Source organism: Miscanthus floridulus, chromosome 2 (genome assembly GCF_019320115.1).
Source record: "Miscanthus floridulus cultivar M001 chromosome 2, ASM1932011v1, whole genome shotgun sequence".
In the NCBI taxonomy this organism is placed as follows: domain Eukaryota; kingdom Viridiplantae; phylum Streptophyta; class Magnoliopsida; order Poales; family Poaceae; genus Miscanthus; species Miscanthus floridulus.
Window position 1 is genome coordinate 57,054,947 of NC_089581.1, and position 13,470 is coordinate 57,068,416.

General features: G+C 43.2%; 2 protein-coding genes across 2 annotated transcripts; one reads left to right on the forward strand and one right to left on the reverse strand.

Moving 5' to 3' along the window:
- Nucleotides 1-1,316: 1,316 nt before the first annotated feature.
- On the forward strand, nucleotides 1,317-8,808 carry LOC136538891 (DNA ligase 1-like). Its single transcript, XM_066530824.1, is given in 19 exon segments — nucleotides 1,317-1,513; nucleotides 1,515-2,415; nucleotides 2,507-2,623; nucleotides 2,859-2,960; nucleotides 3,042-3,155; nucleotides 3,642-3,872; nucleotides 3,963-4,057; nucleotides 5,173-5,260; nucleotides 5,484-5,615; nucleotides 5,945-6,057; nucleotides 6,904-7,005; nucleotides 7,258-7,319; nucleotides 7,494-7,565; nucleotides 7,640-7,713; nucleotides 7,812-7,868; nucleotides 8,135-8,212; nucleotides 8,304-8,381; nucleotides 8,462-8,572; nucleotides 8,661-8,808. Coding segments are annotated over 18 exon segments (2,646 nt in total). The 5' UTR covers nucleotides 1,317-1,352; the 3' UTR covers nucleotides 8,531-8,572; nucleotides 8,661-8,808.
- Nucleotides 8,809-10,316: 1,508 nt separating this feature from the next.
- On the reverse strand, nucleotides 10,317-12,671 carry LOC136538892 (microtubule-associated protein RP/EB family member 1C-like). The gene is made up of 6 exons (XM_066530825.1): nucleotides 12,541-12,671; nucleotides 12,202-12,357; nucleotides 11,518-11,624; nucleotides 11,138-11,363; nucleotides 10,929-11,042; nucleotides 10,317-10,840 (listed from the first exon to the last, which is right to left on the reverse strand). The coding sequence occupies exons 1-6, from the start codon at nucleotides 12,649-12,651 to the stop codon at nucleotides 10,607-10,609; spliced, it is 948 nt and encodes a 315-aa protein (XP_066386922.1). The 5' UTR covers nucleotides 12,652-12,671; the 3' UTR covers nucleotides 10,317-10,606.
- Nucleotides 12,672-13,470: the final 799 nt, after the last annotated feature.

Here is a 13,470-nt window from a genome sequence, read left to right on the forward strand (position 1 = left end):
TGTTGCTAACCTTCCTGATAAGATTAGAGAAATGATCATGGTACTTTGGAACAAGAGAAGAAATATTGCATACAGGCTACCTGAAGGCAGGATACTTCCAGCTATTATGCATCAGATAAAGACAAATACTAGAGGGTTGGGACACTTGAAAATTGTGCCATGTTCTAATTGGAGTGCAGAGGTGTGGGACCATAGCAGTAGAGTTGAGAGACATATTGTCAAGTTACATCAAAGGATCTGTACTTGTCTTGAATGACAGCACACCGGTAAGCCATGTCAACATGTATTGGCCTATGTAACCCACCAATGGGGAGTTGACCTTGAACAGTTTGTGTATGACTATTACTCGGTGAATAGATTCAGGGCTGCTTATGGTAGAGAGATCGAGCCGATGACAGACAAAACACAATAGCCACAAGTTGACCTACCATTTTTATTTGGTGCACCTCTTGCTAAATTACATGTTGAAAGACGAAGGAAACTAAGAAGGAAAGGATAGATGGAAGGTGGCCACAAGAAGAAAGGTTCCAAAGATGGTGAATGTACCGTACATTAAATCTTTCCATACATCTAATTGTCGTATGGTATTTTATGTGCAGCAAGCTTGCGATGTTACTAGGAGAGGACACATCTTCATAAACCGACACCACTAGTCCCGTGAGGATACCTACCGTGGCAGCACAAAAAATGACTTCAAAGAGAAAGATACACATTGGATGAATTATTTTACTTATGATAAGATGTAAACTCATGCTTTATTTCATATGACTTGGATCTCGTTTGGAACTAAATTATGGTCTTCTGAGATGAACTTGTTTATGCTATAATCATAATTTTATGAGATGAGCTCGTTTGTGCTAAATTCATAGTTTTATCTATTTACTTGTAATTGTGTATGGATCATCTTTGATAATTTATATTACATATTAAATTGTACATGGCGGCCGGCCAGTTCAAGTCACGCCCAGCCATGACCAGGCGCCGGCCAGCCAACCCAAGCGCCGGCCAGCCATGCCCAGGCGCGGCCGCCCAGCCAGCCCAGACCGTGGCCAGCTAGGCAGGCCAGGCGAGCGACCAGAGCCCCATCCCACGTCAATTGAAGCTCTAAGGGCAATACGGTCACATCATGACAAACTACGTATATTTTAGTTGAGAAAAGTAATTAAAAAGATCAAATATTATGAATAACAAAGTATTAGTATTTTAATGATCGTTTTAGCAAAGTAACGAAGTCGATATTTGGAGTTCCATACTAGCTAAGCGCATTGGCTTGCTATCGTTGCATTTTTCTCCGCGCGAGCCCTTGCTCCGGCGGGTCCCGCCCGCCCCGCCTAAAACACTCCCCTGTTCTCATGTTCCTCCTCAGAGCCAGCAGCACCACCACGGCCACCTCCTCGCTCCTCCTCCGATGCCGTCCGCTCCCCTCGCCTAAAACCCTAGCACTCGCCCCGCCTCCTACTATCCTCCCCATCTGCTTCCGCCCCCGCCTCTCCGCCTCCTCGTCCTCCGCATCCCCGCCGCCGTGCGACCGCGGCAGGCGAATCCGGGGAGAAGAAGCCGCCGACCGCGAGGGCCAAGCGGGCCGACGCAGTGCCTGCAGCGGCGGCGGCCGGAATGTCGGCCTCCGGTGGAGGATCCTCGGGGAAGCGCACGGTGGCGGACGTGTTGATGGGGAACGCACGGGCTGCCGCCAGCAAGGCGAAGAAGGCAGCGCCGTCCCCGAAGAAGCCCCCGGCGAAGACTGGCGGCGCGGAGGCCGAACCGGAGGCTGCAGCGGTGGCGGAGAAACCGCCTTCGCCGGTGAGGTCCAAGCGGGCGTCGTCCCCAGCGAAGTCCCCCAAATTGCTGGCTGATGGGCCTACATCGCCGGCTAAGTCCAAGGGTCCAGCCGCGGCCGCTCAATTGGATGCGGCGAAGGAGAATTCCCCGTCGCCAAAGAGGTCCAAAACTCTAGCCGCTAAATCCGACACCCAGCCTTCTGGTGAAGGTGTTGTCTCGCACACCGATGAGAAGAAGCGGGCCGCTTCACCCAAGAAGGCCAAAACCACAGATTCCCCAAAGACAGAGGAGAAGAATACCACCCTAGAGCTAAAGAAGAAAGGCAGTGAGTTTGACCCGATGGCTGCTGCCTATTGGAAGCCTGGTGAGCCCGTGCCATTCCTGTTTCTGGCTCGGGCACTTGATCTCATCTCCAACGAGAGTGGCCGCATCGTTATTACAGAAATCCTATCAAATGTGTTTCGCACAGTGATGGCAACAACACCGGATGATCTCCTTGCAACTGTGTACCTCTCAGCCAACCGGATTGCGCCACCTCATGAGGGGATTGAGCTTGGGATTGGGGATGCATCAGTCATCCGTGCACTTGCAGAGGCATATGGACGCAAAGAGGAGCATGTTAAGAAGGACCTTAAGGTTGTTAAGTTGGTTACATATTTGTTCATCAGTTCAACTGCTATGGAATTGGAGGCATAAATTGATTTGCTGTTTCTTTTGGCGATTGTAGGAATTGGGTGATTTGGGGCTTGTGGCAAAAGCAAGCAGGTCATCACAGAAGATGATGTTTAAGCCAAAACCACTGACAATAGCTCGGGTGCTTAGCACTTTTCGGGCAATTGCAAAGGTTCTATATCGTTTCTCGCATTTCTGATGCTGAATATTTCCCCAACCTTTATTCTGAGTTGATATCTCAACATGGAATTGAACTGCTTTCATTGGGATTTGAGACAATGAGTGATATTGAAATATGCACTATTAGAAGTAAAATCACAATATGTAGTGAGGCTGGGATTTGAGTCCCAGAGTGGATAACTTTAATGCACTATTACACAGTTTCAGTTAAGATATCGTTTATCCAGGAATCGGGCAAAGACAGTCAAGATAAAAAAAGAAACCATATGAAGGGACTTCTTGTTGCTGCAACTGACTGTGAACCCCAGTACATCACGCGCCTTCTTCAGGTAAATCATGGAATGTTCACTTACTGCACTTCCTTCGTGTCCTGTCTATTCATTGCTTGCCTGAATTGTTACTTGTCACAGTCAAAGATGAGGATTGGGCTGGCAGAGAAAACTGTCCAAATGGCTCTTGGGCAAGCTGCCGTATATTCTGACAAAAATTCTTCGCCACCAAAAGTTCAATCACCTTTCGAAGAGGTTACTCTCTGTTTTGTGCTTTTGTTTACACTCCTATATTTGTTTTACAGGATCAGATTGAAATTCTTTTATTGCCTGCACATTAGATTTTTGTTAGTATCTTTAATCAGCTCCCCAGCCATGGTAGCATGCAACTATGCAATACATGACTCACATGGTTCTATTCTATATGTGTTTCTTCAATATCCTTAATTCTAATTTATTGATGACTTTTTGTGCTGTTAGAAATCGTGCTTTGCAAACTTGAGAATAAACAATGTAATAATAATAATGTACTGTTGCCACAATGTTCCATGGAAATGGTCATGAAGAAAGTTATTGTGACCCACGGGTTTTATCCTCCTGTATACCTATATCTCATTCTTATCTGAGTTTCTCTTGCATATATGTGGAAGATTGATTTGATATACATGGTCAACACCTTTTGTTCCTAACATTGCCGCTGCGATTGGTCAGTTACTGATTTTATTGTATTTACTCATGAAGGCTGCAAAAATAATTAAACAAGCATATTCAGTTCTTCCAATATATGATAAAATTGTCCCAGCGATACTTGAAGTAGGAGTTTGGAAGCTTCCAGAGACATGCAAATTTTCCATAGGTGTCCCTGTTGGCCCTATGTTAGCAAAAGCAACAAAATCTGTCTCAGAGATCATTGACAAGTTTCAGGGTCTTGAATACACTTGTGAGTACAAGTATGATGGTGAAAGGGCTCAGGTATCATCAATCCTCATGGTGTTTAGTGCTTCTAATATGATACTTTGACCCATGTTCATCTAAGCTAACACTTCATAATTTGGAATTTAGATACATTGCATGGAGGATGGTTCAGTAGAGATTTATAGTCGGAATGCTGAAAGAAACACTGGAAAGTATCCAGATGTTGTTGATGCAGTTTCTAGGTATACTTCATTTTATAATTTCGCCTACCAATACATTTCTGAATCTCCAACTGAAGAAGCACCGGAAGCTGTTAATACTCCCTCCGTTCCAAATTATAAGTCGCTTTGACTTTTTTGGTTCATCCGCTTTGCTATGTATTGTAACGCCCCAGAGTCCAAACGGCCACTGGAAGCTGTTAATACTCCCTCCGTTCCAAATTATAAGTCGCTTTGACTTTTTTGGTTCATCCGCTTTGCTATGTATTGTAACGCCCCAGAGTCCAAACGGCTCAGATCCACTCTGCACGCTGAGTGAACCACGCCTACCACCATCCCACTTACGCTTTCGTCCTCGCTTCGTGTAAAAGGATTAACCCGGGGATGGTGGGATGGACTTTAGAAGCCTTATATGTTGGTCTATCCCACCTTTAACAACCAAGGTGGGACTAAACTCTCCACAATATCCCATTAACATGCACATGGGCCACTATGGGCCAAATTCCGAGCTGGGCCATATGTGACATGTATCTAGACATATTATATCTAGATTCATAGCAAAATGGATGTACCAAAAAAGTCAAAGCGACTTATAATTTGGAACGGAGGGAGTACTAGTTATAGCCTTGAGTATACTGTGCTTAAGATTTGTGCCATGCAGATCCAATTATCATGGTCTAAATTTTCTGTCAGTTTGCATATGATTTAATGGTTTTTAAACTGTTCTGTCAGTTTGCATATGGTGTAATGGTTTTCTAAGTTCCCACATGGTACAATTTTAACTTTTTGAGGTCTGATTTTGATTCCTTTTCTCACCTTTCAAATGTAAGACACCTCAGATTTGCTTTCTCCACCTTTGTTCTTGTCTGCTTTTGAGGTAGAATTCTATAGCCTCTGACACTTTCCCCCTGGCACTGCCCGTCATGAATTCCTTATATCTTAGTGATAAGTGATATGAGTTGTTTTTGGATGTATTCATTAAAGCTGAAGCCATCTCGTTCTGTTCTTGTCATGTGTGCCCACATATACCAGCTTTGTCAAGCTAATTTGGTTACTGGCTCAATAATTGTCTACCTAAATTTATGTTCTCTCCTGCACTTTTAGTTCCTGATGATCTTACGTTTAGCATGCCAATGCAGATTTCGGAAGCCTACAGTCAAATCATTTGTCTTGGACTGTGAAATTGTTGCCTATGATCGTGAAAAACAGAAAATTTTGCCTTTTCAGGTTTGTATTTTAATTATATCTTAATTTCCAGTTAGGTTACTTTGAAAGTGGCCATCCTATAAATATCTGAGCATGCAAAAGATGCTGTACACTAGAGCTATTTGATGTTCTAAACTATTCATTTTAATTTTGCGACCTTGTCCTGTTTACATTTGTGTATTTTCCGTTGCTAGTTGTGACTTGTAAGGAACTAAGGACAAGGGATCGTTCTCCATCTCTGCAGATACTTAGCACAAGGGCTCGCAAGGGTGTTACCATAAATGACATCAAAGTTTCAGTCTGTACTTTTGGCTTTGATATTCTTTACATAAACGGGAAACCTCTTCTCCAGGAACAACTCAAAATTCGTCGAGAGGTACTGTACTTCTGCACTGTATATTCTTAATGTACAGTATCATTTCATTCTGCTACTGAAAACATAATCTGTGCTATGACATGGTTGTGGTCAATTTTTCAACAGATTATGATTCAGTTATAATTTTGTAGCCAGCTTAGCACAGCTATTAGCTATTATTACTATTCTTTCCTGAATGTGTGGAACACATGTAGCTTCAAAAAACTACTAAGGAGTACTCTAGTCTGAGGCTGTCAAACACAATCGTGGTGTTCAATCGTACAAAATACATAAATGCATTATTCTTTCTCTAGAGGTGTAATTATTCCTTTGCATTGAATACATGGCAGCATCTTTACAACTCCTTCGAAGAAGTGCCAGGTGTTTTTCAATTGGCTACTGCAATTACATCAAATGACCTGGAGGAGATACAGAAATTTCTTGACACAGCTGTCAACTCCAGGTAACTGAAATTTCTAAGCATACATTGGCCAGCTTTTTTTAATGTCTTCTACTAGTTCAATAGTTTCAAGGTTTCATTTGTGCTCAATAAAAATTGGTTTAGGCACAAGATAAATAAAACACTGGATTGCAGCATTTGATTTGAAGTATTGGAGTTATGATATAGGATCAGTTCAGTTTTGGATGAAAGTAGATGCATTACAATAGATTTTAAAGAATAATAGTTCTAAAGAAGAAAAAATCCATGCCTTTAAAGTCAGTCCCTTGGAAATGAAGTAATCCTAAAGGTCATGCTTCAAACATTTATATGTTGTGATTGATGAAACATGACATTGTAGATGATTGCACCTTTGCTTCCTGAACGATTTAGAGGCAACAGTTTGAAATCTTCTCCAATTTTTATCATGTCTAACATAGACCCTCTGGCTGATTCTAGGCATATCCAACAACAAAGATTTTCTTACCATCCAACTTATTTACAGCAAATGCTATAGGACTTTTCCTTGACTGTCGCATAGACCATTCTAATTCTATTATTCTGAGTGGAAAACGTATTGATCTGTATTCAACTTGAGATTGTGAAAAGGATATGCTAATTAAACTATGTTGGCTGTAGCATGTGTACATCATCACTCCTTGAAGCAATTTTTCTGTTCAGAGGAGTTTCACATGAAACTGCCAGTATAGCAATGTTAGGAAACATATGTATTATTTATTTATTTTAAACTTTCATGTTGTCAAAATTAATTGATATATGAATTCTGAGTGAAGGATTGTGGAGTGGTGATTTTTTTCTCCTATCTTTTACCAAGATTTTTTCTGTCCACTAAGTTTTCATCTACTGAAGTTGTGAAGGGTTGATTATCAAGACATTGGATAAAGACGCTACGTATGAGCCAGCGAAGCGATCAAACAATTGGTTGAAACTGAAGAAGGATTACATGGATAGGTACATTGCAAGCCATACTGATTTAACTCTCTTGCAGAACATGCAAATCTAGAAAATCGTAGTGGCTGGATATGCATATTCTATTTATCTCTTATGCTATGGTCAAAGATTCAAAATCTCCAAACATCATTTATATTGAGCTGTTTTGACTTTCTGTTACATCCAGGGTCCATGTGTACATTTTAGTAGAAATTTATAAATAAAGCATCATTACTTGTGTTTTTAGTAAGTATCCTTGTTTCTTTTTGGCAGCATTGGAGACTCTTTGGACTTGGTACCTATTGCTGCCTTCTATGGTAGAGGAAAACGAACAGGTGGATGGTTCTTTTCCATCATGCTTATACTGATAAAAATGAACTAAATTTAAGTGTTTCTTTCCCTCCTTGATATAACTGCCTGTTCATCAAGTAATTTTACAGAGCTCAATTGCTTTAGTTTGTTTCTTTCATGCTAATGCATGTTTCTTCTGCCCTTGTTTTGCTTACTAGGTGTCTTTGGATCATTCCTCCTGGCATGCTATGATGAGCAGAATGAAGAATATCAAACAATATGCAACATAGGTAGTTGCTTCTTGTTTTGAAAAAACCCACGCTTCTTAGATGAGTCCTTCATGCTTTAATCTTGATGCATTTAGGTACTGGATTTTCTGAGCAACAGCTTGAAGAACGTTCTGCGAGCCTTCGAAGTAAAGTGATAGAAAAACCAAAGGTGATACTTCCTTAAGCCTGTTGTTCAATGACTGGTTCTTATTGACAATTTGTTATTATTTTTGACAGTCCTTCACACTAATGCTCTTGTTTGTACAGGCATACTATAGATTTGCTGACACAATGGACCCCGATGTGTGGTTTGAGCCATCAGAGGTAATGTGCATACTAAACCTCGATAACATACTATCGTTTCACAGTAATATACTTTGGTGTCTTTGAAAACTTTGTGTATGCTTGCAGATCTAAATCCATATGATTCTGCTTATTTAAAACCAGTCATTAAATTGTTTGGTTGCTGTTACATGTACTTGATCCATTTCATGTTCGCCCTGAAGATTGCTTGTTGTAACACAGTAGATGGGGAAGGGCGCAGGGGTTAAGCCTGTTGTAGTTTAATTAACTTAATTTTCTCTTCTCAGGTGTGGGAGGTCAAAGCTGCAGATCTGAGCATAAGCCCTGTACATCGTGCTGCTAATGGTATAGTCGATCCCAATAAGGTTGGTAGTTTTATTTCCCATCACCATTCCTTCCCATCTCGATTGTATACTTTTGATATATGTTGGAAGGCTAATGCTGAAATTGAACCAGGGTATCTCCCTAAGGTTCCCTCGTCTGTTGAGATTACGTGATGATAAAAGCCCAGAACAAGCCACCACGTCTGACCAAGTTCGTTCACTGCCTCTTTGCTATTCTCAATGGTTTGATGTTTTGCATGTCTCAATTGGGATTGTGTCCAAATTTTGCAGGTCGCTGACATGTACCGGTCTCAAAAGATCAACCACGGTTATAACCAGGAGGATGAGGACGATGACTGATGCTGACTCAATTCTTGGGGCTGTATGGGATGGTCCATTGAGGTAAACACTAGTCTTTACAGTTTCCAGCTTATTCTCAATCGTAACCTGTTGATTTACTGGTTCCTATATTTTTATGATCATTGAACAGGTATTGACCAGAGCATGTGGCTTAGGGTATATTCAGATTTGTGCATTCCTCATGATACTGCATCCTGCTTTAGTTTCTTTCTTTTTATTGCTTTCCATCTGTGGATTCTGTGAGCTGACCAAGGCTAAATCAAACTGTACCGTCGGAAGTTGAGCTGTATTGACACTAACCCATTAAGTACATTATTAGCACTAATATGCATTACTTTTTTTTTCTCTCATTTTGCAAAAAACGCAAAAGCGTACAACTTATCCCTACGAACCCGTATGCTATCTTTATGAACGCGTATGGCAAACTAGATCAGCACATGAGGTGTTTGGTCGATGGGCATATCATTTATCACTGGCATTTCAACTTGGACGGGCAGACTTTACAAGTTACAACAGAACCAAACCTGTGTGGAGTTTGTGTTTCGCTGCAACATAAATTTTCTTAAAAGGGGAGTTTTAACAAAAAGTAGAACCACAACTGGGATGTGCATGGAAATGCAGAACCGATGGCGCCGGTACCAAGATTTTGGTGGTGATCCCCGCCCTTCGGTTCACCTTTTTTAGTTTTTATTTTATTATAAGAAAAATACACCGTTTCGTTATGAAGCGATTTTCGTCTAAAAAGACTCGCCTAGTGATTCATCTCCTCCTCATCCCCAATGCAACCAAAACAATTCATCTCTTCCTCATCCCCAATGCAACCAAAACAAGCGTCATGTTCGTTTGGCTGTGGCTTGTCGTAAACGATCGTAAATTTTCAGTCGGAACCATATTTTCTTCTCACACAAACCAACCAGCAGTACTTCTTCACGAACCAGTAACGATACGAACCAGCCAACCGAACAGACTGCTAATAGGCGTCCTGTTCATTGAGATTCCAAAGAATGCTGACCAGCGAGAAATTACGCACCAATCATTAGACACGAGCACGCCAAAAGGTTTGCTTCACGGCTTGAAATGCCCAGAGAGAGGAGATGATGGATATACGACTCTAGGCCTTGGATTGGAAATTTGGAACACTGCGTGCTTCCAATTTCCAAAGTTGCCAGTAGCACAGGAGTTAGAGTCAATCTTCATGAATTGGCGTTGCGTTTTGGGGTTGCTCGGATACGTCTGGCTTTTTGATCGACGTCGAACGTGCGTTGAGCCTGCAGGTAGGGTCTGGGACGTCTGGCTATTTGACTTTGGGCGTGCGCCAGCGTAAACCTGCAGGTAGGGACGTTGGGTCTGGGGTTTCATTGGCGTCGTGGCAGAGGTCACAGGCAACATTTTTCTCGAAAGGAAGATCAGTAGACAGCATCCTCAGCAATGTCTTGAGATCTGTTCTTGCACAGGATGCACTCCTGAACGAGGAGCCAGGCTATCAATTTCACTCTCGGTTGCGCTCGGTTAAGTGAGCCATTGAGCCAAACGTATTGGCGGAACTCATTTGGGCTGTTTGACTGTCTCCCGCGCGCTGCCGCTCTTCTCAGAAAGACAGGTCGCTTCTGGTTGGTGGTTGCCTTTGAAACATCGGGTGCTATGCTAATTGCTAATGCTAGGAGTGGGGGCACACAATGATTTTTATCATGTCAAAGCGGAGGAAGCAAACGCTCCTTCCAAACCAAAGGATCTCTGCACACAATTGAAATCAGCAACAAGTTCACAGGACTGGAGGCTTCATCAGTAAATTCAATTGTTCAATTGTTCAGTAAATTCAGTAATAACTGCAGTTCTTCAGTAAATTCAATTGTTCAGTGACTGCACTTCTTCAGACTCAGAGGTTCCAAAAGGATTGAGGAAATGGGTAGCAAATGGCCACAAATTCTGTGGCAGATAACTCAGATCAATATACCTTGCTAAGCACACACGACACATGAAAGATGAAACCACAAACCAACCAATCAAATAAACAGAGACGACAGACACCCCAGTTCAGAAGGACCAAGTCATGACAGCAATGACAGTTCAGGTCCTTCAGCTGAAACTCGTCAGCGGGGATCCACACAGCTGCACGTCCAAGATGTCAGAGAGCCTCTGCCTTGAGCTGGATGACACACCAAACTCGTCCAGGTCCGAGATGCTCTTTCTCTTGTGCGCTGTCTCTTGCTTCGGCCTCTCCTCGGACGCCTCCATGATGGGGCTCAGGGCCGGAGGCTGCTGCTGAGCGTCCTCCTCTGATGTGTAGAGTATGTTCTGGATAGCTTGGACCTGAGACCAGAAAACACAACCACCATCATTCACCACGATACAGCTCTGAAGAAGGATTTCAAACGATAGCCACACGACAAGTACTCACCGACACGTGCTCAACCTCAGGATTCTGGCACAGGATCTCAATGTCCCGCAGCTTGGAGAAGTAGAAATCTCTCTCCTTCTCCAGGCTGTCAACAAGGAGCTTCAGCTCAGTTATCTGCAAACCATGGCATTCACACAAGTCTGTCATAATTTTGGAAATTGAGAAGAAATTAGGAGAAACATTCACACAGACTGACTAATAAGGCTCACTTGTTCATCATAAGCTGGTCCTCCAGAGTCGGCAGGTGCAGGTGATGGCTTAGCACTGCGTTGTGGTGCACTAGCCGTCTGCCCACTTGCCCGCTTAGCACCATGTGAGGCTTGAGCCTTATGACCTGTGGAAGCAGACTTGGCCGGCGTGTGAGAGGGCACCGATGCCCTTCTGTTGGTATCCTTTCCCCCTTTGCTGCTTTCCCTTCTCTCAGAAGCATTGTAGCTGTGTATGTCAAAAAAGAACAGGACAATGAGTAAGCACTGAGAGAATTTCTTCTCTTACAATTGGTGGCAATAAAGTTAATATAATACTGAGAAACACTCAAAGCCTTATATGAGCTACAGTCTAAAATTCTAATGACCAGGTCAGTGATTACTTGCTCATGAAGCCACCACTGACAGAATCACAATATCGTTTCATCCACTGCATGAACTCCAGATTGTCAAGTGGCCTTCCTTTGATAAGCTTGTTCACCTCTATGTGCTGCAACCATTAACAAAAGGAAACAACAAAAATAAGATCATAGTAGCAACAAAAGGCTATTTAGTACAGGAATTAGTAAGTAGTAACCTAAACAAGAAAAACTACTCTGTTACAAAGTATAACAGAGACCAACAAAGCAACGCAGACTGCAGAGGGTTTCATTGTTCTTGTCAGATTCTAAAGCTACCAAACAACACAGCGTGCAAAAATTAGAGCACAAATAGTACGGCATCGTCAAACTGCTTCAAACTAGCAATGGAAACAAGAAAAATTAGGATCCTAACTGGAATTAAACTCTCATCAGTCATCAGCACTGAACAATCACATAACTGCATAACATGTGCATATGTCACATCACATAGCTGCTTCAAGCTACCTGCATAACATGTTGACGAGGGAAGCAACCTTGTTCAATCGATTTCAAACTACTGCATAACACGGCCATCACATAACTGGAATAAACTCTTATCAGCACTGAACAACCAGAGCATGAAACACGAGGGAAGCAACCTTGTTCAATCGATTTCAGAAAAAAAAAAACAATCCCCACGCGGAGAGAAACCCAGACGCTGCTCACCTTCGTGATCTTGAGTTTGTTGAACACATCCTGCAGGACCTTGTAGTTCTGGATCATATCGTACTCATTCTTGGCGTCGAAATTGACCTTGTGCATCGGCACGGCACCAGGATGAGCCGCGTCCATCAGTTGGCACGCAACCGCGCCCGACGCCGCCTGCAGAACACGAAATCGACCACTGGTTTCAGCCTTTCATGGACTCACAACTCGCACAGGACCCAACAGATTAGCCCGCACGAACAGGGCACCCTCCCGACGGATTAGTGCAGCCTCGCCTCCACCACTACGCGAACAGAGCACACAGATCGGGAAGAGGGACACGGGGGGAGCGCTGCTTACCTCCTCCACCTTGGAGAGGCCGAGCTGCAGCGTGGTGTTGATCCACGCGAGGATCTCGTTGCGCCCGACGAAGTAGGCGCCGTCCATCATCCCGATGTTGGTCGCCGCCATCGCAGGCCGCCGCTCGCGAAGGCCCGGGGGGGGGGTGGGGGGGGGGGGGGGGGGGGTGGGAGTGGCGGTTGGGGGTGGAGGCGTGGAGCGGGGTCGGTTTGTGGGGAAAGGAAAACGCGAGGAGGATTTGAGATTTCAAACTGGGCGGCGCCCGCGGTGATTAAATGGGGGAGACGAGGCTTCGCGTCGGACGATTCTGCCCTCGGTGCGGGCCAGGCGAGGGCAATCTGAACGGTGGGATGCGCGAGCGGGGGGCTGGTGGACGGCGGGATCTGGTCGACCGTTGGGACGGGCGCGTCGGGGAGATTTTTTTTTTTCGTTGCTCATGCGGTTTCTAGTGAGTTCGATGTAGGCTGGATCGAATTACTGGTGATAGGTTTTTTTTTGTTTTACCTTTCGCGTTCCGATTCCATGTTTGCAGCAACGAAAATAGAGAGGCCCAATTCTAATTGGACGGACGTTCCCTCCAATCGAATATTCTTCCACCACACATGGTTTATATTTCTTAATGATTTGCTCGGAGCTAGTAACCTATCATGTTCCTTTTTTATAACATATGAGATGATAAATATCCACTCCATTCTAAATTATAAGATGTTTTAGCTTTTTTTTTAAGATTCATAACTTTTACTAGCACTTAGATATGCACTATGTCTATATGCATAATAAAAACAACATATTAAAAAACAAAATGTGTTATAATTTAGAATGAAGGAAGTATTTACACCCAATTCTAGTTTATAAATATAGATTTAAAGCATCTAGACATAGTGAATAGCTGGGTATAAATCACTGTCTATGTTTATATCCAATTCTAGT